Source organism: Coffea arabica, chromosome 10e (genome assembly GCF_036785885.1).
Source record: "Coffea arabica cultivar ET-39 chromosome 10e, Coffea Arabica ET-39 HiFi, whole genome shotgun sequence".
Taxonomy (NCBI): domain Eukaryota; kingdom Viridiplantae; phylum Streptophyta; class Magnoliopsida; order Gentianales; family Rubiaceae; genus Coffea; species Coffea arabica.
In genome coordinates, this window is record NC_092328.1 from 1207050 (window position 1) to 1231794 (window position 24745).

Consider the following 24745-nt stretch of genomic DNA (forward strand, 5'->3'; position numbering starts at 1 on the left):
TAGTTTTTTACTTTCAATGTAGAACTTTTTACTACATTTTACTCAATTCGTGTGGACCAACAGGGGTATAATTGTCACATTGGCTTAATCTGTTGCAATTATTCGCCGAGGAGGAAGAAGATTGATGCACGAGGTGATTTACCTCCACTCGTTATGGCACCAGGGGCCGCCTATGAGAGCAACCCAACAACCCACACCATCTGGCCTTCTCCATCACCCCCACAATCCCATACAATTCAAGAAGCAAGAAAGAATTAAACCCGCAAACAAAAAAGGCAGAAAGAACTCCGATAGAAAACAATTGCAAGAATCCCAGAACCCAACCCTATTGCCTTCTCCAGCTTCCGGAAAAGAATGGCCTTGCAATCGCACTTGTAATTCACCTCCGACCACCACCTCCGGCTGGGGAACAAGCTGGCCGTAGTCGAGTCCGCAGACCCTTCTACCCTCCTCTGCAGAAAAACCCAAACTTGCAGCCAATCAGGCTCAATTTAAGGCTTTGCAGATAACTGAAGAATTTTTTAAGTCTGGCGATGATGATGATAAGGAGGATAGTGAGGATGATGATGATGATGATATGCTGGAGGAGGAAGAGTATAGGTTTTTCTTTAAAGTATTTACAGAGGATAGGGAGTTGAGGGAGTATTACGAGAAGAATTATTATAATGGGGAATTTAATTGCTTAGTTTGCGATGGTTTGGGGAAAAAGTTAGCTGGAAAGAAGTTTTAAGGATTGTGTTGCTCTTGTTCATCATTCGATTTCAATAGCCAAGACGAAGAAGAGGAGAGCTCATAGGGCTTATGGGCAGGTAATTTGCAAGGTTCTTGAATGGGACCTTGCTAGGCTTCCCACCATTGTCTCAGCATTGAGCGAAAAGCGTGAACTATGTTTGCAGAATTCAGGCCAGGGTGAGGTTGAGGGCCAGGACAAATGCAAAGCGCAGGTGCCTTAAGGCTTGGTTTAGTTACCAGAGACGCTCGAGGCTTCGACATGACCAAATGGCATCATTTGCATTATCTACATTTGAGTTCCCATTCCGATGCATCACCGGAGTCCATCAAAGGATTTTCATCGCTCAAGGTAGTACAGCATTTTAATTTCTTCCAAAGGATTTCTCCATTATTTTCTTTTGATTTAAGAAGATTTTAGTTTAGTAGCAAAATAGTAGGCTCTACTGGGAAGTGGAAATTACTGTTTGAAACTAACAATTAAACTTTTTAATATTAGAAAACCGAGTATTAGTATAATCTTATTACCGTGAAATTAGAAATTTTCTTTTAAAAGAGAATTTTTTTTTTGGCTGCTAGATTTGAAGTTGAGAGAATCTGTGTGGTCACCTTCATTTTATTTGGTTATTTTTGTGGTTGTGGCTATGCAGAGCAGTGATCAAGAAGAACTAAAGAAATTGATGAAGGAAAGTGTTCAAGTATATTATTTGTGAAAGGGAAAGTGTTTAGCGACTCTTCCTCCTCGGCGAATAATTGCAGCAAATTAAGTCAGTGTGACAATTATACCCCTGTTGGTCCACGCGAATTGAGTAAAATGTAGTAAAAAGTCCTACATTGAAAGTAAAAAACTAGTTCAAGGACTAAATTGGTTAAAATATTTCATGAAGGACGAAATTGATTTAAGTGAAAATGTTTAGGGACCAAATTGGCGAAATTCCCAAAAATAAAAATAAAAATTGAGCCCAACCGCCCAACTTAGTGAAAAGTAAAGTAAAACAGGAGAAAGAGAGAGTTCGTAAAAAAGAGCAGATTTGGACTACCATTCTGGAATCGGTCGCCGGAGTTGGACACCCAGTCGTGGCCTGAACCATCGGAGGTGGTTGGACAGGGCAATCATGGTGAGCGATAGGATCCCTCCTCTTATATCCGCTCAGCTCACTCACCTCCTTGCCCACTGCCCCTTCTCCATCAAGGTAAAACGTTTAATCCATTGATTGTGTGTGATACCTCGAAAGCATGGAAAAATTGTACTACTACATAAATGTCTAATCTTCAGGTGGAGCAGATGTGGTCTGGATGCATGAACTCTAGCCTCCTCGATCACTTTACCTTAGTCATCCCTTTTTGCCTTGATTACGTCAGATGTTAGTATTCTGTGATTTTTTTTTTCTGATTCTACTGAAATTTTCCTTTGGTTTTCTTTCAATTTTGACGCTTTGGTTTCTATTAGGGGATATAATATATAATGCGATTTATCCGCTGGCCAAGCCCGATGTGATTTTCGGACCTGAAGATGAGCATTTTAGGCCATATCGTGGTACCATTGATTCCAAAAATGCTCTCACTGATTGGAATAGTAAAGACCCCACTCGACTTTTGACTCTCGTTCTGGAGCTTAGGTTCGGGAATCTTTGTTTTTTAACTTTTGTTATTAGCTAAGATTGTTAGGTTTGTTGAAGAAGTTTTTGCCTAGTTGTTTGGTCTGCTGAGTACTTATTGGTTTGTTTTTTTAAGGGATTTATATAGGGATTACCAAAAGAAACGCGTTGCAGAGGTCGATGATGAAAGATTGAAGTTTGAAATCAGCACAATGTTATCAAGAGAGGTGGGTTTTGATTAATTTTCTTATAAAGTTGTGGAAAGAGATGCTGGTTCTGTATTTTACTGGGTATGTTGGTTCTATTTTATGTTTAAGGACCTATGAGAGGGTGGAAGAAGGTGCTGTAGCTCTTAGTAGGATAGGAGTATACTGTTTTCCTGAATTTCAGTGTATTCTTTGGTTGGTGATAGTTATTTCCAGTGGTGGTCTCTTGGAGGACAATAGTTGTTTGCACTTCTGTGGATATCTTACTAGAGTTCATACTGAACTTACGCCTTGCTTAGACTCTTGTTAGATAATTAAAGTTCAGCTGATTGGAACAATACGAGTAATGTTATGTAGAATGGAGGACTCTTGCTACAGGTGCTTTCAGCTTGCACATAAATTTTGGTTGGAAGAAGTTTATAACTAGTGAGACATTTACCTCTCAGCGGCCCTGTACTTCTTGCCATTATAGTGTAAACCATCTCTTAGTCCTACTGTGGCTGATCATGCTCATGGACTATTTGCTGATCACTGCCTTTGTTAACTACTGTCTCAACAGCTAGTGGATCAGAAACAAACCCATGCTTCAATAGATCTCTCCCTTTGCTCTTCAGCCTATTAAATAGTATTAGGCAGTTCTTTCTGTTGTCCTCTCCCGAGGAAGGGTTGTTTTGTGGTACTTGCCAGTCCGCTGTTGGAAACAGGTCATCCTGTTACACTTTAATATCTCAGGTAGTTCTAGACATTAGACTTTCTGTTTTTTCCCTTGAAAATCTTTTCCTAAACTCCCAAACGTAAGGAAACAACGACTTTCTGTTGTTCATCTAATCACTTGGGACGATTGAATTGTGGTTTGTTGACTGTATCTTACAGAGAGCTTCATCTTTTTGTTGCAGGGAATTGAAATGTTGATGAGTTCTGGTCTTGACAAGGTAACTAAAAGCTGAGGGGAATTGTTGATAGTTCTCATTTTTTAACGAGTATTTCTCCTGATAATTAGGATTATTGCAGCCTGAAGAGGTTAAATTTGCTGTACCTTTATTGGACATGGATTTAAATAAAATGGTTTTGGGATCCACCTGGCGACATCAGCAGAAGATATACTTGCAGGCAAGTTTGTGATGATATGGCTCTGCAAACATACTTGTCCATCCATGCCATTATTTTCTAATATGAGCACTAGAAATCATCACATCACTTAAAGGCGGTAGTTCCCCCTCCACCCAAAGAAAAAATGAAAGGAATAGTATGCATTATTCAAGTACGAATAGAAGAATTAAACAGTGCATAATTCTTAGACACTGCTTGATACTTCTACTAATACTTAATATTCAAGTAGAGAGATATATGGACTTGGTTTCACTCTCTCTCTCTCCTCCTCCTCCTCCTCCTTTTGATTGATTGATTTATTTATTTATTTTTGTGAATTTTGTCATGGCTGCGAGCAAAAATTATCTGGTTAAATGCCTAACCTCAGTTGTGCCGCTTCCTTCTTGCTGAATTTAGTTTGGCTCACCCTGCATTGACACCTGCAGGTTATCTATCCTGTAGGTAGAAAATATTCAACCACACCATCAGCACCGAGACTGAAGTTAGTTTCTTCTCCAGAGCTGAAATCTTGGTTTTGTGTTGAAGAGTCGAGGCTGCCTGCATGGTTGGATGGGATGTACGTTATCAATCAATATTATTTTGTTTTCACAAAGCTTTTTGTCGTGTCAATTCTTTTTCCTTCTCTTTTCCATTTTCAGATATTATCAAAACCTTAGACTTACTTTGTTGTCTAAAATACTATATTATGGCAATAGGTGCATGGCTGAATATCTGCCCACTTTAGAAGAGATGCTTGAAAATCAGGTTACCTGCTTGTAACATGCTAGCTTTCCATGGACCATCTTTTACCTGGTCACCTTTAATGCCAATATTTGATTTTGATTGGTACGATGCTACAGATTAGAGAGGCCGTAGCTTTAGTTGAAGTTAGAAGAAAGTTTATTACTGCATTAGCTCCTCATTTTGGACGGCCCATTGAAGCTGACCCAGTGAGCACTCTTTGCATTGGGGTAATGCAATTTTTGTTTGTTAGCTTCTTGCATTAACCCTAAACATCTCTTTTCTTTATATTCCAGGTGTTTTGCAGGAAGGTGTCATTTCTAGCTTCCTCTGGGACGTTTGCTTTTCTGGTAGGATGATGTTCTATAGTTATATGTGCTTCTTAGTAACGATTGGGATCTTACAGAAGTTAAAACACTGAAGTATGTGTGAATTTGAAAGATCAACAGTTATAACTGAAACAAATAGTGCTAGAATATGACATGGAACGGAATGAGCAATAGATCGGCCTCCATTCTCCTGTGGATAAGCAGACGAAAGCGTTTCTGGATATCTTACGGGCCTCTTTTGTCATGTAGGTTCACATTTCCATCCCACTTCAGTTCCCAAAGCAACAACCAGTTTTGGTGCTTCAAAGCTCTCAGGTACTGACCAATTATTTTTAATGAGAGAATGACCATTATCGGGCAGTTTTGCATTCCGTGGAACTTGCATTTATTCAAAAAATCTATGGCATATGCTACTGGGGATTAAAGTGTGATTTGTGATAAAGTACAAACCAACTGACGTAACTGCTTACCCTGCTCTTTTCTTTCTCTGCATTGGCTATATATCAAGTTCAAAATTTAAATGTGTCTGATGTATATCCATGTTTGTCTTTGCGCAGCATTTTCACTCTCATAATGTGCCCATAAAATCACCCATCATGAACGATTACCCATGGAGTCCGAGGTGGGAGACGTCAGAAATGGCTGAGCGGATATTGTAAGTTACTTTTTCCTTGATACTAAAACATAGTACTGAAAGTTTTTGCTTTTTCTGAACGATCTCACAAGTTGATTGAAATGGTGGCCCGTGAAGAGGTGCTAATCTCACAAGTTACTTTTTCAGTGACTTTCTGGTGGAAGAATGTCTGAACTTCAAGAGGTATTGCAATGAAACCATGCTTCAACAGCGGTAGTGCCATTTCTTCAAGCACTCTTGACTAGGATTCTGTAAAATCTGTCTTAGCCTTTTTTCCGCTTTGGTTTATGCTTTCCTGGGGTCGTACATTTCATTTTGTCATCTCTCAATGTAGTTATTGATCGTTGCAGCTCCGTGATTTGTTTTTTGTGTATAAAGCGGGAGAGAGCGAGGGAGGAGAGAAATGGGGTCAGTGCGGATTGAATTGATGCATTTGGTACAGTATTTATAGAATTCGTCTCTCCTCATTTGTATCAATTCATTGTTGCCGCTGATCAAACTTACAATCGCTTCATTTGTACGCCCTCGTGAGCATTGACATGTCTGTCCTGTCGTGGATGCAACTAGGGCTGCAAACGAGTCGAGTTTTCAGCTAATCGAGCCGAGCCTCGACTAAATTTTACCAGGCTCGAGCTCGAGCTCGACGAGCTGGCAATTTTCGAGCTCGAGCTCGAAAAAAATAAAAAAAAATTATTTTATTTTTAAAAAAATAAAAAACTAATATTTTTTTCTGAATAAATAATAAAATATTAAGGATATATACGTAATTTCACTATGAAAATAAAAAATTAAAATATATTTATATATAATATATGTAATTTTATTATTAAATAAAAATAAAAAAAATATATAAATATATATACTCAAACTCGCGAGCCGGCTCGCGAGCTAACGAGCTTAATATTCTGAGCTCGAGTTTGACTCGAGCTGGCTCGAGCTCGACCCGCGAACGGCTCGATTCGTTTGCAGCTCTAGATGCAACGACTGACTCGATTTCACAGCGGTGACCGTGCAGGTGCATTGAAAAAAAAAAACAAATTTTTTTCACTCATTCTGGTTAATGCGGTAAATTTAAGTGGAGAAAACAATTAGGCAGAACACCATATTTGAAATATTTTTTGAATTTAACAATAATATTTTTCTAGAAATGTGCCTTAGAGTTGACCGCCCTAGAAAGGTTAGTTGTCTAAGAAAATCGTAGATAAATGGTCCGTCCAACTGATAAAATGTATTTATTTATTTTGGTCGAAAGATGTTTATTTGGGTAGTATAATTTGAGAAAAAAATTGTGTAAATAGTTTACATTTTAAATATAATTTTCAATTACATTTTTAGTTTACATGCATCGCATTATAAAAGTATTATAGTATTATTTTAAATAATTTTTCAAACAAATTTATATCCAACCAACGTATTTAATTGGATGAATAAAATGTATGGAATTGTAATAGTGATTTATCAATTCTGGAAACATTTTCCGGAAAGTGATTACTCCATTTGTAAACAAAGTGAAAATTTTCAAGAATAACAAAGTAGCAATTAATACTAGTAGCAACATGATAAGTACTCCACAAACAACATAATTAGCGTAATAACCAAAGTTATAAGCAGAGGCGCATGCATGGCTTAGCTGCTGCTGGTGCTGGCCCGAAATAAAATGTGTAGCCCAATTAATAGGAGCAGCAATGAATTACCTGATCTGATGAATGAGGGGGCTGGGGGAGACCACGTGGGGCCCTCCCCGGACCTTGTGTGTGACTGTGTGTAGCGGTTATGCTGTCTGTATTCCCGCTGTCACACATGACGATGATCGTGACCCTCCCCCTTCCGTCCTGCTCCTCTCACCCCATCTACCACAACCATTCCATTTTTTTTTTTTTACCGATTATGTTTGTTTTTCTCACCTCGCCCAATTTTAACACTATGATATTTTTATTTTTATTCACCATTGCTAATTCATTACCCCCGTCTCTCTCCTCTTGGCTCCATCTCCCTCTTCCCCCATCCCAACATCATACTATTATATAAATTTCTATTCTACTGCTGCTGCTGCTACAAATATCTTCCCCCCCTCGTCTTCATCCTCCTCGTCCCAGGAGAAAAAGGGAAAAAAAAAAGAATAAACTTCTCCCTCCTCCTACTACATTTTCAATTTTCTCCCATCCAAAAGTAAGGAAAAAAAAATGAGGGAAATCTTGCACATTCAAGGAGGTCAATGCGGGAATCAAATTGGTTCCAAATTCTGGGAAGTAATCTGCGACGAACACGGGGTTGATCCAACCGGCCGTTACAGGGGAGATGGCTCCAATGATCTTCAACTGGAACGCATCAATGTCTATTTCAACGAGGCTTCCGGTGGCCGTTATGTTCCTCGGGCTGTCCTCATGGATCTCGAGCCCGGCACCATGGACAGCATCAGATCCGGCCCTTATGGCCAGATCTTCAGGCCCGACAACTTCGTCTTTGGTCAGTCTGGTGCCGGTAATAACTGGGCTAAAGGACATTACACTGAGGGTGCTGAGTTGATCGATGCCGTTCTCGACGTCGTGCGTAAAGAAGCCGAAAATTGTGACTGCTTGCAAGGTTTCTTTCTCCCACCCTTCTTTCTTTCATTCTTCTTTTTTTTTTTGTTTGATCTCTTTTCACCTCTTCTGCTCATTTTGTCAAATGGCAATCGAGGTGTTTGGTGTTCTCTACGTGATTCTCCCCCTCTCTCTCTTTCTCAAATATTTCTGGGTAGGCTTGATTGACAAGCTCTATTAACATTAACTTACGCGGTGTTCTGATTTTGCTGCTTTGAATCTACAGAAAATGATTGCGTGGTTGTGATGTTTTCTGATATGGTATTTGTTTGATGATAGAGCCGGTCATCGATAGGACGAATTGATGGTGTAGATTATTCGTTTTATGTCGTGTGTGCACCTCTGACTTTTGGATGTAAACAAATTTAGTTGCATTGTACGCTTTAAATGTTCTAGGACAAGGATCAGCCGACAGTATTCGCGTTTTTGAATGGGCTGGTGGAATATCTGAGGTATTTCTGGATCTGTAGGATCGCCTTTTTCTGGGAGATAAGTAGGTGCGAAAGGCGCTAAAGTTGTTAGCTGTCTTTGGAGATGAGATTTTGTAGTACTACGTTTTGTTACTGTACTTGTACTATCTACCAGTGAAGAGAAGTGGGCTCAGTCCAGCTGTAAATTAAAGATTTCTTTTTTTTTTTTGAATGGTGCCCTTGGAGGTGGGGAGATGCTCAAAAGTTTACTCATCCTTGGCATGATCTGGGGTTTAAAATTTCTTCTGCTAGCAATAATGCTAATTTAAAGTATTTACCTTGTGTTCTTTTGTCTTGGATCGGGTTCTAAGGAGAGATTTTGCATAATTTCTTGTGGTTTGACCATTTTCCACGGTATTTTTATTTTGCCACTTGTTATTGTACTCTATTGGAGGGGCCCACTTTTTGTCTTAACTGGGGCTGCTTGCAAGTCATTAGGACAAACATCTCCATGCTGCAATAAGTTATTCCATTGTTCAAACTTGACCTTCTGGTTTCATTTATAATTGCAATTCCTTCAGAAGTACTATGGATCGACCGACGCTCTCTGCCATAAATTCCCTAACCGTACAAAGCAGATGCCTTGACAAGAGATTTTACCAAGTTTGTATAGCAATGGGAGTCATCCTAGAGCCATTTCAACATTCTACCCTTTCTTCCCCGATCTACAGGATTTTTGCCTGAGGTCTAATAGTTTTTTGTCAACTCAACTCGAATGAAAGTTCAGTTCTAGGTATAGCTGTCTTTATAGAATCATGAACAAAAGGAAGATGGTTCATGTGGGGGAAAAAAATCTTAAGAGCTAATCTTTTAAAAATGTTGTTGCTGTCTGGCTGATATACTTGCTGGATACTGTAATTGAATGGCTCAGATTGAGGTTATATTCGATGCATTAGTGCCTTTTCGGCTCGAGGGATTACATATTTGTGATCGACCAAGATGGGGGGTGGGGGGACTATTTTGCCCTCATCAGTTGTCATGGAACTTGTGATATGGATGGGCTTTGGTTAACAGTTTCCCTTGTTTTCTGTTGGGGGCCAGGATTTCAAGTGTGTCACTCACTTGGAGGAGGCACTGGCTCTGGAATGGGAACCCTACTGATTTCCAAGATAAGAGAAGAATATCCAGACAGAATGATGCTCACTTTCTCAGTTTTCCCCTCACCAAAGGTTTCTGACACTGTTGTAGAACCCTATAATGCCACCCTCTCAGTGCATCAGTTGGTGGAGAATGCAGATGAATGCATGGTCCTTGACAATGAAGCACTTTATGACATTTGCTTCAGGACCTTGAAGCTTAGCACTCCAAGCTGTAAGTGAATCGTTCATTGCTGGCATTAACAGTTTAATAATTAATTCCTTTCTCTGCTGCATAGGCCAAAGCTTTGCTACTAGGTGAATGATAAGGTCGTTTCTTGTTTGCTTGTAGTTGGTGATTTGAACCATTTGATTTCGGCAACTATGAGTGGGGTTACCTGCTGCTTGAGATTCCCAGGTCAGCTCAACTCAGACCTGCGGAAGCTGGCTGTGAACCTGATTCCTTTCCCTCGTCTTCACTTTTTCATGGTGGGATTTGCGCCACTTACTTCCCGTGGATCGCAGCAATACATATCTCTCACTGTGCCAGAGCTCACTCAGCAAATGTGGGACGCCAAGAACATGATGTGTGCAGCTGATCCGCGACATGGGCGCTACCTCACAGCCTCCGCAATGTTCAGAGGGAAGATGAGCACCAAAGAGGTGGATGAACAGATGATCAATGTGCAGAACAAGAATTCATCGTACTTTGTAGAGTGGATCCCAAATAATGTCAAGTCAAGTGTTTGTGATATTCCTCCTACTGGGTTAAAGATGGCATCTACTTTTGTCGGAAATTCTACCTCAATCCAAGAGATGTTCAGGAGAGTGAGCGAGCAGTTCACTGCCATGTTCAGGCGCAAAGCCTTCTTGCACTGGTACACTGGAGAAGGAATGGATGAAATGGAATTCACAGAAGCTGAGAGCAACATGAATGATTTGGTGGCAGAATATCAGCAGTACCAGGATGCCACTGCAGAGGACGAGGAAGAGTTTGACGATGGTGCCGACGAGGCGTATGAAAACTAAGAGCAGATGAGATCATATCACGGGAGAGTGTGAAAGGCCTTGTTTATCTGTCTGCATGTGTTTTTTTCCATTTTCCTGAATCTCTTCAGGATATGTATTTGTCGTTATTTTTTTTTAGTTTCCGTTGTTTTGATTGAAGAACCTTTTCGTCGCTTGTCATATTTGCATATAATTTGCGTCGTTCAGTATGCCCATTAAGTTACAACTCCAGCTGCTTGCTCCAAAAAAAAAAAAAAAAAAAAAATTTCCAGCCGGTGGAAATGAGGGAAATATTGCAGAGAGAGAGCGATGTTTGGTGTGAACAACTTTAAATGGTCCAGGAATCAGTACTACCACCATTTTTATTGTTTTCTGTGAAATTCGAGAATGTAGCTTGGCAGGCAATGAATGAAATCTCTGGCGTCACTATTGTTTTCACAGGGAAGACTTTTGAACCATTATATATAGATTCATTAATCGGCAGATGATGGGTGTCTGCTGCTACAGGTTGCTCGACAGGCATGATTATATGAAAGACCATAATAATTATCTTCTGCAAAAATGAATGATTTAACTTGGCCGCCTAGCAGTTAGCCAGACTGTTTAACAACTACAACCACGCCCCACTTCACACCCTTGCACGACAGAAGTCTCAATTTGTTTATTCTTCTATTTCTCGCTTCAAATTGTCAAGCGAATCAACTTCAACTATGAGGTCAATCGAAATCCTGCTTATCAGGGGCGGATTTAAAGTACGGCCCCCACTGCTCAGTCTGCTCCCCTTAAATTTCTCTAATACATCTACAATTTTGACATAATTTTAAAGGTGCTTCCAGAATTTTTTTTAGAAAAAATGTGAAAGAATGGATCACAAAATTTATATCATTCATTTTCCTTCTCTAATTCTCATTTTCCCACTAACAGGGCCAAGTACCAATTATATCAATCATTCCTTTTGGTCCTCACTTCCCAAGTTCCCTTTACTCCTGTGGTCCCCCATTTCCCTTCACAACCGGCTCCGCTTCTTCCACATCCAAGCCAACTACTTTTTCTTTTTATCACTTCATCCAATTATCATTTACTTCCTTTGTCCCCACTCCCCAATTTCCCTTTCCTCAACCAAAGCTTGGTATTCTTTCTTTTGATCACTTCATTCTATTTAGAGATTGCACCAAAATCAATTGATCTTCTAGAACTTGGATCCGCCACATTTTGCAACTCTTTTCACCAACTTTAGAAGATCACCAAAATCAGGTTCTAAACAATTACTTATTATTATTATTATTTTAAATTTGTTTGCAAATATATTTCTAGAGCGTGAGACTATTACTGTTTTAAAGAAATTTGAAAATTGATTAGTTAATGTAATAACTAATAAATGGGTTATTTGATAAATATTTTAACTTGTGAAACGGTGATTTTATGCATGAAACTTTTTTTTTTGTTTAAAAAATTAGAAAAAGAGTAGATAAAAAATTTTAGTGTTATTTTTGCCCTCACTAAGATTTTTTTCTTACTCCGCCCCTGCTGCTTAGCTAGATATCACTAATGTACGCACCAAACTTTACGCATATGACATGATCTAAACTCTTCTTTTTTTTTTTTTTTTTCTCCGGAGATGACAACAGTTGTATAGCCTAATTTATTCTATACTAAATGGAGAAGGGCTGATCTAAAGAGATTCAGGAATAACCCGAAAGGGATTGAACCACTATCGGACCAAACGCATATACAATACACCCGCTTAAATTTTTTTAAAGCAAATCACTTAAATGTGACATTTTTTAGTTGCCTCCCACCCCACCAAGTTAGGTAGTAGCCACCAGTCCCCAAAGTTGGTGGTTAGCATGATCTAAACCCACACACCAATTTATGCAGATCATTTCAATTTAACTTTGCACATAGGGCATACATTTACTGGCTGGGCCATAGAATAGTGCATAAAAGATTAGTGCTTAATTTACTTACTTTCCTTTCCCTCGGAGTTGCCACCAAACTCCTAATAAAGAAATTAATAGTTGGTTCCTTTTATTCTCTCGGACTTTTTTCCATTAAAGTATCCCTTTAGACACGTAAATAACACTCTCAGGCACTTGGCCTTCGCAAAATTATAATACTGCAAAATTGTTTAAGGAAACCAACTGAAAAAAAAAGCTGTCAAATTAATTTAATTTAATACGGCGTAAAAAAGGTTATTGAGACGAAATTATTCGCCGGAAATGTGGAACTAAACTGAAAGCAAACAGGAAGGGTGAAGGTGGTGATGCATCAGAGTCATGGAAGTAGTAGGAGGAATAAACATTGCTTGGCTTCGGATATCCCCAGCAACAAGCTTCTCATTATCCCAGATAATTAATTATCGTCATGTGCATCACCCTCTTTCACTAGCTATTAAATAAAATAAAGACTGAAAAAAAAAAGAAGAAAGAAACACACTACAGTCTTCTGCAACTTGGCAATAAAATAACTCATGAATTAGCGGGGGTATTGGGGGGGTGGGGGGCAAGGAAGAGAAGGAGGAGGAGGCATAAAGAAGAGAATTGAGAGAGATGAAAGCAGTCGAAGATTCTTTCTTATATACACGTGCCGAGCGACTGCGAAACCCTAGGTGTTGGTGGGTTTTCATTTCGAACGAAAGACACCCACTTTGGGCTACATGTAAAATTTTTAGTTAATCCGCCAACTCCGGCAACTGGATAATGGACCAAAGATCTGTAGCCCGACACGGCCCATAGATGTTTGCATACCCAAAAAAAAAAACTATTGCTGCAGCAAAGCCGGACAGCGAAACATATTTGCTTGAAGTCAAAAGCTATGTAAACCTTTTATTTATTCATTCATTTTTTAACAATCCACAACATCCCCCTGTACCGTCCTCCGCTACCTTCAGGAGGGGGGGGGGGGGGGGGAGGAGGACCGGAGGCGCGTATTAACACACCTCGTATATTTCTTCTTAAAATTCACTGGATCTTGGTGCAATGACAAGCGAGAATCCCTTTAAATCTGTCTTGTGTACGAGGTTGAAAGTTGAAATCTTGCTTAGTACATTGTACAAGAAGCATAATCTCCTTTAGAATTTATTTGTTTGGATGGTGAATTATTTTATTTACTTGCATCGTCAACAAATTTTTGAATCGATTTTTTATCCCACACACATATATATACATACATATATATCATCATAAAAAGTGCTATATAGTACTTGTTTTTCTGAAAAAAAAAAAAAATTTATTTCAAACAGTCCACCATCCAAACACTTACTTGGAGGACTTACTCGGGCTTTGGATCGTGTGGTTGTTTGCCAAAATAAGAGGGGCAAACTAACCAAATTGAAGTGTTCACCTAATCAGTCTCTAGTAAGTAGATTCACCTTTCTTTTGCATTCCTTATTACTGGCACCATCATCACGTGCTCCATTTTGGTTTTAATGTCTTGCATAATTCGTCTACTTCTGTTTTGACCAAAAATGGATAGGCAGGTTCAAATCAGGGCATTGCTTCTAGCCTTTTACTCCAAACCCACATAGTAATAGCAAATGCCAACAAAAGAAGTTGGTGAAGGAAACATACCGCATTAAAACTTTTAATAAGGAAATTCGTAAGACCCGTCTGGCATTGCCAAAAAACGAAAAAAGAAAAAGAAAAAATCAAATAGACCTCAACAATGATTCTCTTATCTACACTTGTGGACAAACCGACTTAATTAACCATGCCAACGCATTCAAGGCTCCTTGAACAAATCATCTCCTACATCAGATAGTTATTGATTAATACTAAAAACCAGAGTGCAAAATTAGAAAAATGCCAAAATCATCTTCTGCTTAATGGTGGCTTCATCATCACCGTCGTACAAATACCCTTCAATTTGAGTCTCAGCACGGTTTTCTGTTGGTTTATCATCTTTCTGTTCCTCCTAGCTTCTGCAGCTTTGGTCCTGTTATCATCAGCAAAAGCCCTGCAATAATTCAAAGGCTGAGATGAGGCCACGCCGTAAGTACCCTCAGGAGCAGCAGCAGCAGCAGCTCTGAGATTAGAAATGTCTGGTGGGCCCACGGCATTGACCTCACCCAATCCGGTACTGGGTGAGAACGAGCTTGGTCTAACTTGCACTTGGCCATTACCATATGGGTGGAACAGCGCTGGTCTTATTATTGACTCTGCAGCCATTTGTTCCCCATTGAATTGATTCTGATCGGGGTTCGCAAGAACATGGTAACTTCGGACGCAATTAAATCCAGGATTGAAGCTTTTGCCCAATTCCAAATTGGGCTCCTCTCTTGTAGGATGAGTACTGGTAGACAGCACCTGTATACCGCAAAGATGGATGATTACAATTATTAAGACGATGAATAGTAGTGCTACAGGGTGGAAACTGGAAAGAAAAGGTTATGGTACAGTAGAGAAAATCTAACGTCATCGTTATCAGAAAAGTGAAAGGGGGCTTTAAAAAAGGCCGTACGTACCTGTTGTTTCTTTGCTTTCAACTTCTTATTGTAAGCCAACAGCTCGTTATAGTAACTTTTCACGTTCTGTATCTCCTGTTAAATTAAATTCACCAAAGTAGAAAAACGGAGTCTGTCAATTCTCCGCTGGGAAGACCATTACCATCGAATCGAAATAGAACAAGAAACAGCAAGTATTTCATACTACATAGTACGCTCTAATGTGTGAAACCTAAGGAATGAGGAGGGTGTAGGCAGAACAAAAACGAAGACAAATGAATTTAGTACAGGGAAAAAAAAAAGGCTAACCTTTATTAGCACTTCTCTGCTTTCAGCCAATCCCTCCATGCTCTTTCTCAACTGCTCCGTCAACAACGCCTGAAACGAAAGAATAGCAGTAGGTAAAATCACTGTTAATAAAACATAGTAGTGTTCGAACCAAAGGGAGAGAGAAAAAAAAATAGTAGTAAAAAAGTAAAGCAATTAAACTAACTGGATAAGCAAAAACAGAGCCCTGTAACAGGGGTTTACGTCAAAGGTCAGAAACATAAGGAAGGGAGGAAACAAATTTGCAGAGACAATCCACGTCTTAAAACTCCGAGAAAACAAAAACCCATGAATCAAACGGCATATACGTACAACTAGTGGGATAAAAGAAGATTAACAAGAAAAAAGAAAAGAAACTTACCCTCTTCTTGGATTTTTTGCGGCGGGAAGACTTGTCATCGGATTCAGAACTAGCATTAGCCGGGAAAGAGAGCGGCGTATCTGGGCTTGTAGAGCCAACAACTTTGACTTCTGGTTGACCAATCGTGTTGTTTTGCAGGGACTGCAATGGGGAAGAAGACTTCGAAAGGGTGGTTGCGGGATTATTAGGAGGAGGAGAAAGGCTAGTGGTAGAAGATCCCCTCCTCGTACCACCGCGGCGGCAAATCAATCTTTTCTGAGTACCCCATCTCACCAGGAATGGTGGTTTCAGAGGAGAAGCAGTAGTAGTTCGAAGCCTTAACTCAGACTCTACAACTAGATTTCCTAAATTCAACAGTATTTCACAAACTTCAATCTCGTCCTCGTTGAACAGAGACCGAATGCCCTCCGCCTCTGCAATACTGTCTTCCATTCTTCTTCTCCTTTTTCCTAATTCTCACGCTTTATCAATAATGAGTATTAAACAAGATAAATTTTTTGTTAGAAGAAAAAACTGAAAGGGGCATAAAAAGGAAAGGATTAGACCTCGGTTTTCAGAGAGATTTTTGTTTGTAGAGGGCAGGGGCGAATTGTTTCATGGAGGGGAAGTGGGATCTTTTAAGCAGAGGTGAAAATCCACGGGAGTGTAGGACTAGCTGGCTGTCGCCACGTGTCGTTCGTCCAGGGATGATGGGTTTGCTCTAGGGTTTACACGTTTGCTACAAAAAGCGTGTTGGGACACAACGCTTCTTGTGAGTGAGTGAGTACTCGCCCTTTTTTTTTTTTTTCTTTTCTTCTTCTTTTTTGGTATTTTATAGTTTAGCAAACATTTTAACAATTCGACATGGACCTGGATTGGAATCTGACTCAGTTTCTATTGGATGAGAAACTGGAAACTTACTGCAAAATGTTTCTCTTCCGAGTGCTTGATGTGCAAGTAACTGAGGACTAATCAAACCACTTAGATATCTGCCGATTTTGTGTACTTGCATAATGTTTTGATGATTATCGAAATAAATAAATTAGTTTTTTAGTTTGCCCCAACTATTTCCTATATTTTTGTGTGGTATTTCCACACATGTTTTACTTTTAAAGACACTTGAATTGTTTTTGGATTTTGAGTTTCCGATTATTACGTCAGTAGCTCAATACCGAACTTAAAGAAAGAATCGACTCGACTCGAGAGTTTATCAAATTCGAGTTCAAAATTGAGCAGCAAATTAGTTGAGGTCAAGTTTTAAAATTCTATACTCACGAGCCTAATCAAGTATTTTTTTTATTTTTAATTTCTACTTTCATTTTTTATATTTATGAATTTTTAGTTTTGAGTTTTTAATTTTTTATTGATGGAGTCACTACTTCCATTTAGACATGGCTAATTTTGTTTTACCATTTTAATACTAGTTCAAGTGTTTTAACTTTGTAATTGCACATTGATTATTGAAAACTTTCAATTAGATTTTTTTAAAAATTTAATCAAGCATGCTTCATTCAGCTAGATTTCAAGTTCTAGCTTGAATTCAGTAAAAGGTACTCGATGAGTTCGAGTTCAATCTCGAATACCCCTATTTGTTGATCAAGTATTCAACTTAATTCGGTTAAGGTTTTACCTAAGTATTTCGAGATCAACCAATTGTCCAATTGTTTCATACAATATGTCACATCACAATTTACAAAACGCTAATTTTGTGATAGTTCCTGCACTTTTCCTGCAATGCGAGTCGAAAGCCTTAAAAACTTATCGCAGGCCGTTGCACGGTTTAAATGAAGCCTAGTGCTAAACACTACTAATGTCTATTGGCAGATCAAACATGCCTTTGCCTCTATTTGTTTTTCATCTTCACCTTGGGTACATATTGACCATTTTTCCCCCTCCTTTTCCTTCCCGACGAAAACTGTCAACCAATTCAAACAAGTAATGTTAAATAATACACAGGAAAAAGGCATAATCAAAGATGTTGCGATTTTGGAGATTATGGCAATTTTCAACCACCAAATGCATTTGGGTTTGACTAGAATTAGGTGTCTAGTATATTTTCTTATCCCTAGATTTTAGGCTATGCACCCTCTATTTTAGGTATATCTCCTAGATTGTCTGTGACACTAAAATTAACAAATTTTTTCTTTTTTGAAACAATGAAACGACTGATAACATGTAGTAGTAAATAACTCTAAAGCACATATGTACTCTAGTTGTTCGTGATATGGTACCATGAATGATCACTTACAAAAACCACGCAATTACCCCATTTTAAGTAGTAAGGGTGCAAAAAATTGAATAAGAACCCACATCACATCCACCTGAACAAGAATCCTTCCATTAAATGGTGCAAAGTAATTAAACTCGAAATCCTCATATTCATTGGATTATTCTCCACAAGACTCGGATCCATCAAAGGTTGAAGGGAATGAAACTTATCTATCACAACATCGCAGGTAAATTGAAACCAACCACAAAATGAGGGAAGTCTTGATGATGTTGATATTGATCAGGCTTTGCCCTGTTGTGTTATGACGGACGTCGTTCAGTTCGATCAGCTTCCAATTTGGCTGATGATGACGGTACATCGCCATAAGGCAGCCCTTCATCTTGATCAATTTCTAGACTTTCCAATACTTCATCTGTACATAACAACTCTTGATTTAGATGATCTTGTCGATGATGGTTCAATCCCACCACATTGCAACTCTTGACTTTGATCATGAGTTTCTAGTCCACTGGCTGATGATGGTTCAAAGCCAAATTGCAGCACTGGACAATTCTGTTCAAGTTTTACATTTGCTGATGCTTCTTCACCGGCAACTTTCAGCCCTTGATTTTTTTGACCATGAGCTTCTATTTTGGCTGATGATGCTTTATCACCCAATTCAAACATTGGACTAAATTCAATTCCCACTTTAATTGGAACTTGCTTTTGGGTTCTTACCCAGTTACAAAAGATTTCCATTTGTGAATGATTGAAAATTTAACTTTTCTGATTAGGGAGAATGAATCAACAAAAAGGGACTTACCTGCTGCAAATTCGGTTCCTTGGTCTCTTTCAACAGCAAATTGAAAGTCCTTTGATGAGTTAGAATCTTTTCTCACCCCTAATTTTAGAAGAAAGTAGGTCAATTTATTAGTTTAGTTCAAAGAAACTCTAAACTAACTCTAGTCAGCAATAAAGAATGTATCATCACAAAAACATTCTTCCTTTGTATCAAGTCCTTTAACTCCCGCTTCAACCCTTCCGAAGCAGGCAAAATATTAATGCAAGATTAAGCAAACCGATAAAGATGTATGTCACATTTGGACCGCATGCAAGAAAACATGAAAATCAAGAAAGCCCCACATAAAATAAGCAAAACTAAAAACGAGAAACACAAGCAAAGCTGCAAGAGCGAAGAAGGGGATGCAAATTAAGGGGACACAGAATTAAACTTACCTCACTGGTGGTAAGCATGGCCATGGTTCCCAGACCGTTGGATCTGGTTCTTCAAAGAGGTAGAATCAGAACCACACAATATAAGATAGTTCTAATTCTGATTCCAGAACCATCAATTCTGGTTCTTCAAACAGGTAGAACCAGAACCGCATAGTTCTGATTTTGGTTCTTTATGGTTCTGGTTCTGGTTTCCGGTTTCGTATGATTGTATACAATTTTATTTAATTCCTTATCCTTACCAATTTTAATACGAATATAACAATATGTTTAAATTTTCAAATAAAATGTAAAAAAATAAATACAAAATAAAGATCATATTTTAATTTTATTATTATTCTACAAAGTAAGAAGTAATAAATAGATAATATAAATTTTATGAAAAGTACATTACATTGTCAAATTAAAAAAAACATTACACTATCAAATGGTTGCCATGTGTTGACTTTCTTGAGTTGGACAATCATCAAGTTGAAGATTCCATTTGAAGAAATATTGCAAAAAAATATTTTTTTGCTTGCTTGATTTTGAAGATGAGCTACTATCATCAAAACTTGTCATTTGATAGAAAATAAGCAAAAAAAAAAAATTGTAAGTAATAATTTAATACTTTCAAATTATAATGATAGATATTAGATGAATAGAAAGAATTAAATAATTAATAAAATATATAGAAAGTCCATAAAATTTAAACTTTCTTAAAACCTATTAAATACAACTAATTTTTTTTTGAATTATCTTACTACTTATATTAATTATTTTTAACGGTTCTAGAACCGACGGTTCTGATTCTGGTTCTATTTTTTAGAGAACCAGAACCGGAACCTTTATCCAAGGTTTTACTACAGTTCTGGTTCCATGATTTTGGTTTCGATTCTGGTCTGATTCCAATTTCCAAACGGTCCGGTTTCGATCCGGTTCACAATTCCAAATGGAACCATGGCCATGCCTAACTGGTGGTATCTTAGTCGTGTTGACTAGGTGGTGGTGGTGCAGATAAAATATTAAATTCCTCACCTATTCTTTTTGGGCAAACACTTTCTTTTCATGTTTATTTATTTATTTTTGGGTGAGGCTAGCTTTTGTAAGGGGTGTAATCACAATATAGAAACTAATTACCAACAAGTCTTAGTCCACCATAACTTCTTCCTTTAAATGGACAAGTAATATTCGGAACAACAAATTTGCACTTCTTAATTCTATAGCCCATTTATGGATGAAACTCTAAAAAGTGGTGTATTGCAAACACCATGCATGTGCTGTCTAAGATTTAAGGGCAAAAAACTCCAACGACTACTAAACTATTTTCTTGATAAACTTTTATCCATTCAATTTTTTTTTGATTTAAAATAGCCACTCAACTTGTAAATGTATATGTTAGTGGCCATTCCGTCCAAATTCAATGTTAATTCTAACGGATTGAGTTGCATGTGCATCATACATGCCAAAATCCTAAGTAACTTCGTCCAGGTAGAGGAGACAACAAAAAATTTTAAATATCACTGAACTATACAAATAATATATTTTTAGCCACTCAATTATTTTTTATTTGAAGTTGGCCACTCGAGCTCAGCAAAAGTAATTTATTAGCAGTCTTCATTCAAATTTTGTCATTGAATCTACTATTTCTATTTAGTTTCAGGGTTTCTATAAGTAATTCAAAGAACTTCATTATATGATTTAAATACTTTGTCAAAACTTATAAATCAGAATCTATTAAGACAACTCTTATAGATTCTAAATTTTATTTTTTGTACTATTGGAAAATCTAAAACTCTAAAGAAAAAGAAAAAACTTAAAGAGATCAAAGTTTTGAATCAAGTGAAAAACAAAGATCTTAAGAGGAAATACCGATAGCTTTGCAACTATTATACCAATTCGCTAAATTGAATGGGTAATGTCAAACAAAAAATCTTTTAGTGGCCAAAAATGTACAACTTGAATAAATTAGTAGTTTTTGACAAAAAAAAAAAAAAGAATAGATTAGTAGTCAATTAAATTTGCTGCCCTATGATTGGTTGGGTGAAATCACCCTTGTTTTTTTGGCATGTGAATTACACATGGAACTCGTTTTATTAGCATTAACAGCAACATTTGAAGGAATGGCCATAAATATACTAATTTAAGAGTTCAGTGACCATATTAAAATACTAAAAAAATACTAGAGTGACTGAAAACGTATCAGCGAAATAGTTTAGCATCCGCCAAAGGATTTTGCCCAACATTTGACCAACATCTAAAGATTCAGCAATTTGAATTAAACGACGCTCCAGAAGCAATCCTGGAAGAAAATTGAGACACGATAATCCCTAATGATATAACCACTAATGTACTTAACCAGCTTTCTGTTTTTTCGAATGTTTAGCTTTCAGAATAAAATCGTCATCGTCTGATCCACTTTCTGAGGACGAATCAGCAATCTTGCATTTCTTTGACTGTTTTGACACAACTTTGGAATCCGGTGTCCTCTTTTTCTGGGTTGAAACTGCAGATGTTGATGTTCTCTTCTTGATAGTAACAGAATCAGCTTTGCTCTTGACAGTACCAACAGCTTTCACAGGTGACTTGACCTTTTGTTGCGGAGCCTTTTTCTGTTTCTTCTCAAAAATCTTCTTCGCCGCCTCCTTTGGAAGCAGACCAGATTCCATCATCCTGGAATTACATAAATGATATAGAACAAGCCTATCAGTCATCCAAGTTTGATAGCAAAACCTTTTAATACGACTATCAGAACATCTGGGTTGGCCTCTTCCATGTACACCCATTCAATCAATCAAAGTTTTGACCACATGGTGGCTGGAAAGACACAGGTGGCTTAGCATATTGAACAATTACTGATACATAGAACATCTGTTAATTCTAGTGTAAATATGCATTCAGTTAAATCCGCTATAACTTTCACCTCCATATGATAAAATGCTAAACAACCCGCTTAAAGATTAAAGTACAATAAAGAGATTCAACTTTGCTTTTATCAGGTAATCAGAGATGGTGCCTAATCTCAAAAATGTGTCTAAGAAGCATGTTTGTGCAAGCACCAAGACATTCCTTGCTGATCATATTTCACACCAACATATTCCTAGTGTATCACATATCACACTTCAAGGCCAAAAACTTTCAAATGGTGGATACGTAATGATCGCATCCAAAACTCATCAATCTCTAATTAAACACAAAATTAAGAATACAACTCCCTCAAGTACAAACTATACGAAAGTAAGTCACTAACGCAGAAGTTTAATCCCTATACTGAGCATATCAGAAAACTGTACCTCTCATAAATGCATAGTAAAAATATGCATTTACAAGACATTAGTTCCTTCAACTTACCAGAACCTCCTCGGAATATCTAATATAAAGAGTGACCAATTGCTCTTAACTCCTAACAAACAAGAGCATTTTCTTGCTCAAATTTTTGCAATGATGAGATTTGCATCTTAGATTTCATGAAAACCAGGCATATACAAATAATGGGGGAACAGACATTGCACTACCTGAACAAATACTACAAAAGACAAAAAAGCAAGCAGCTTTGTCAATCTAAACAAGGTTGCACTACCCGGTAATATTGAGCAATATTTTTTCTGCTAAATGAACCCTGAGATATTTTATCTATTGGTGAACGCTAACCAAACAAGAAATCACTGCATGGCTGACTCAATAAACTTTTCCTAGATGGCCTATAACTCAACAAGCTGCTCACTTAATAAGGCTATTTGGATGGTGCATAAAAAATGCTCCATAATGCTGCTGATCCTCATGTCTAAACCATATCTAAATCATCATCATGCCTGACATTTTGCTAGTGGTCATTTTTAAATCCAAACTACAAAATCATCCTTCTGCATAATGTACAATTGCATCAAGCCATCGATTCACAAATTGTATAACAGAGTGTACACAAAAGGAGTCTCAAGCAGAGAGCGGAAAATATCAATCCACCAATCTTAGGTAGACCAACTTCATAATATAAAAATTATCACTTGAGTTTGCTGTAAAGAGCTCTGAAATCTTCCATGAACGATGCTATACTAAGTTGTCTCTCTTAGATAGCAAGAGATGGTTCATCAATTATTCCCAGACCATCCCAGTTTAATTTGGCCAAAAATGCAAGGCAGAGCCACTATCAGGCAATTGTCATTACTGGAAATTTAACTTGTAATCTTGCCAGAAGATAAATGATTAAGCTTGGCTGGATTTAAAACAGAACTCTAAAAGCATATCGCCCTCTCCTTTCTTATCACAATTTACACATACTAGCTATATCTTTTTCCTTCTAGGTGTTAATTTAGAGACCAAGGAATAGAGGCAGTCTACACCAAACAGACAATTAAAGAGTTCATGACAATTCCTTTAGACCTGCATTAAGACAAGTAGAATCTCTAGCCATGACAGCTCTCCAGCTGCCATTCTTGAAGTTGCCGTTGCAATAAACACGACGGCCTAAATCTTTTTCGAACAAACTACTAACAATGGTATTAAAAAAAAAAAGTTACAGAGAAGCTTTGAGGGGGGATATATCCATACCAGATTGCTGCCATTTCACTGTTTGGTACTTGCTCATATAAAGTCTCGTAGAAAATCCTCAATGGGTCTCTCTGCAAATGAAAAGATTATTTTGGTCAGTGCTACAAAATACACCAAAACATACACGTATTTTCATATAAAAAAGAAAAAAAAGTACCTCCTCAGGAGGGTCTCTCCTCTGACCAGGCAAATCATAAACTTTCTTTTCTCTTTTCTTAGCTGTTTGCTCAGTTTCTTTAGCCCCCTTCTTCTTTATCTCCTCCTCTTTCTTCCTCTTTTTCTGCACCTTTGAACAAAATAACCCACGCTATTAGGAGGAAAAAAGATCGAGACAAAAAAGAACACCAACAAATATGTGCACTGAAAATCAACCTTATCAGAGGACTTGTTCGAGCTTTTCTTCGGAGGGCTCTGCTCAAAATCTTCATCTGCTTCCTCTTTCTTCACTCTCTTAGTTTCTTCTTTTCTGGCTTTGGCTTCTTTTTGGGTGGCATTGTTGGGCTTTTTCTTCTTAAGGGAATCCAAAGTTTCTTCATCTTCGTCTTTAACCCTCTCCTTCTTCACTGTTTTTGCATCCTCGGATGGCATTTTCGCCCAATAATTAATGCAAGAGGGATATTTTGCCGGTCAGCTTGATGCCTGAGAAGGGAATGCTTGACAAGGTGAAGCGAGGGGGCTTTCTTCTGGTTGGCTGGATTCCAAATTCAAGGACGGGAGCGCCCGGTTAATTCTTGTCATTTGTCTCGCGGGTCGGGTTGATTTGCAAGTCTTTAAACTGGAAATTAAGGCAGTCCAATAGGCCCATTAGTCTATGGTTCACCTCCTGGGCTGGATGAATGACATCATGGCAAGCACCGAAACCTCAACTTTCTTTCCGAGCAGTACTTGGGTATTCAAGTTGGTCTGAACAAGCAATTCTATGAGGATCGAAGTTCGATTTGGTTTTCCAATAGGCGCGACCTCGATGAAGCCTCACACCGAGTCCACACAAGCTTTTCTCCGTGGCCCAAATTTATGTAATTTGATTCATTTATTTATAAAATTCAAATTTTTAACGAGCAAAAGAAAAAACTTGGCTTTGATTATCCATCAAACCAAGTCAAAACGAGTTTGTTTGGAACCAAAGTTGAGTAAATTAGTACAAGTATGTACAAATTTCAGGTTTTGTATGTATCAAAAAATTGGACGTCGGCGAGACATTTCGCT

The 24745-nt window shown here is 38.0% G+C and overlaps 4 protein-coding genes, 1 long non-coding RNA gene and 1 pseudogene across 8 annotated transcripts; 3 read left to right on the forward strand and 3 right to left on the reverse strand.

Moving 5' to 3' along the window:
- The first annotated feature begins 124 nt into the window (after positions 1-124).
- LOC113712544 (uncharacterized) lies at positions 125-953 on the forward strand (annotated as a pseudogene).
- Positions 954-1703: 750 nt separating this feature from the next.
- LOC113712907 (uncharacterized) lies at positions 1704-5803 on the forward strand. 2 transcript variants are annotated; one of them, XM_027236538.2, is made up of 13 exons: positions 1704-1922; positions 2006-2093; positions 2180-2348; positions 2464-2554; positions 3430-3465; positions 3545-3643; positions 4069-4199; positions 4339-4387; positions 4483-4572; positions 4660-4713; positions 4942-5007; positions 5250-5347; positions 5474-5803. In XM_027236538.2, exons 1-13 carry the CDS (start codon positions 1845-1847, stop codon positions 5541-5543), a joined length of 1119 nt encoding a protein of 372 aa, XP_027092339.1. In that variant the 5' UTR covers positions 1704-1844; the 3' UTR covers positions 5544-5803. The 2 variants fall into 2 exon arrangements, with proteins under 2 accessions (XP_027092339.1, XP_027092341.1); XM_027236540.2 differs by having other exon boundaries at positions 2476-2554.
- A 1564-nt stretch (positions 5804-7367) lies between these two features.
- LOC113712091 (tubulin beta-1 chain) lies at positions 7368-10671 on the forward strand. The gene is made up of 3 exons (XM_027235378.2): positions 7368-7909; positions 9420-9689; positions 9807-10671. Exons 1-3 carry the CDS (start codon positions 7510-7512, stop codon positions 10481-10483), a joined length of 1347 nt encoding a protein of 448 aa, XP_027091179.1. The 5' UTR covers positions 7368-7509; the 3' UTR covers positions 10484-10671.
- Positions 10672-14013: 3342 nt separating this feature from the next.
- Positions 14014-16165, reverse strand: LOC113712092 (uncharacterized). Its single transcript, XM_027235380.2, has 4 exons — positions 15592-16165; positions 15213-15281; positions 14925-14999; positions 14014-14766 (listed from the first exon to the last, which is right to left on the reverse strand). The coding sequence occupies exons 1-4, from the start codon at positions 16021-16023 to the stop codon at positions 14272-14274; spliced, it is 1071 nt and encodes a 356-aa protein (XP_027091181.1). The 5' UTR covers positions 16024-16165; the 3' UTR covers positions 14014-14271.
- A 1763-nt stretch (positions 16166-17928) lies between these two features.
- On the reverse strand, positions 17929-19191 carry LOC140015506 (uncharacterized). 2 transcript variants are annotated; one of them, XR_011822147.1, is made up of 3 exons: positions 19016-19191; positions 18603-18680; positions 17929-18444 (listed from the first exon to the last, which is right to left on the reverse strand). It is a non-coding gene; the product is annotated as an uncharacterized lncRNA (long non-coding RNA). The 2 variants fall into 2 exon arrangements; XR_011822146.1 differs by having other exon boundaries at positions 17929-18680.
- Positions 19192-21179: 1988 nt separating this feature from the next.
- On the reverse strand, positions 21180-24261 carry LOC113711142 (uncharacterized). 2 transcript variants are annotated; one of them, XM_027234315.2, is made up of 4 exons: positions 23912-24261; positions 23697-23819; positions 23540-23610; positions 21180-21664 (listed from the first exon to the last, which is right to left on the reverse strand). In XM_027234315.2, the coding sequence occupies exons 1-4, from the start codon at positions 24125-24127 to the stop codon at positions 21346-21348; spliced, it is 729 nt and encodes a 242-aa protein (XP_027090116.1). In that variant the 5' UTR covers positions 24128-24261; the 3' UTR covers positions 21180-21345. The 2 variants fall into 2 exon arrangements, with proteins under 2 accessions (XP_027090116.1, XP_027090115.1); XM_027234314.2 differs by having other exon boundaries at positions 23697-23825.
- Positions 24262-24745: the final 484 nt, after the last annotated feature.

Coding starts and splice junctions, on each gene's coding strand:
- LOC113712907 (XM_027236538.2), top strand. CDS start 1,845: ATGGTGAGCGATAGGATCCCTCCTCTTATATCCGCTCAGCTCACTCAC. Junction 2,349..2,463: donor ACTCTCGTTCTGGAGCTTAG/GTTCGGGAATCT, acceptor TGTTTTTTTAAG/GGATTTATATAGGGATTACC. Junction 4,388..4,482: donor AAGAGATGCTTGAAAATCAG/GTTACCTGCTTG, acceptor ACGATGCTACAG/ATTAGAGAGGCCGTAGCTTT.
- LOC113712091 (XM_027235378.2), top strand. CDS start 7,510: ATGAGGGAAATCTTGCACATTCAAGGAGGTCAATGCGGGAATCAAATT. Junction 7,910..9,419: donor AAATTGTGACTGCTTGCAAG/GTTTCTTTCTCC, acceptor GTTGGGGGCCAG/GATTTCAAGTGTGTCACTCA. Junction 9,690..9,806: donor GAAGCTTAGCACTCCAAGCT/GTAAGTGAATCG, acceptor GTTTGCTTGTAG/TTGGTGATTTGAACCATTTG.
- LOC113712092 (XM_027235380.2), bottom strand. CDS start 16,023: ATGGAAGACAGTATTGCAGAGGCGGAGGGCATTCGGTCTCTGTTCAAC. Junction 15,282..15,591: donor GCAAAAAATCCAAGAAGAGG/GTAAGTTTCTTT, acceptor CTTTCGTTTCAG/GCGTTGTTGACGGAGCAGTT. Junction 15,000..15,212: donor GCAGAGAAGTGCTAATAAAG/GTTAGCCTTTTT, acceptor TTAATTTAACAG/GAGATACAGAACGTGAAAAG.
- LOC113711142 (XM_027234314.2), bottom strand. CDS start 24,127: ATGCCATCCGAGGATGCAAAAACAGTGAAGAAGGAGAGGGTTAAAGAC. Junction 23,826..23,911: donor CGAACAAGTCCTCTGATAAG/GTTGATTTTCAG, acceptor TTTTGTTCAAAG/GTGCAGAAAAAGAGGAAGAA. Junction 23,611..23,696: donor GGAGAGACCCTCCTGAGGAG/GTACTTTTTTTT, acceptor TTTCATTTGCAG/AGAGACCCATTGAGGATTTT.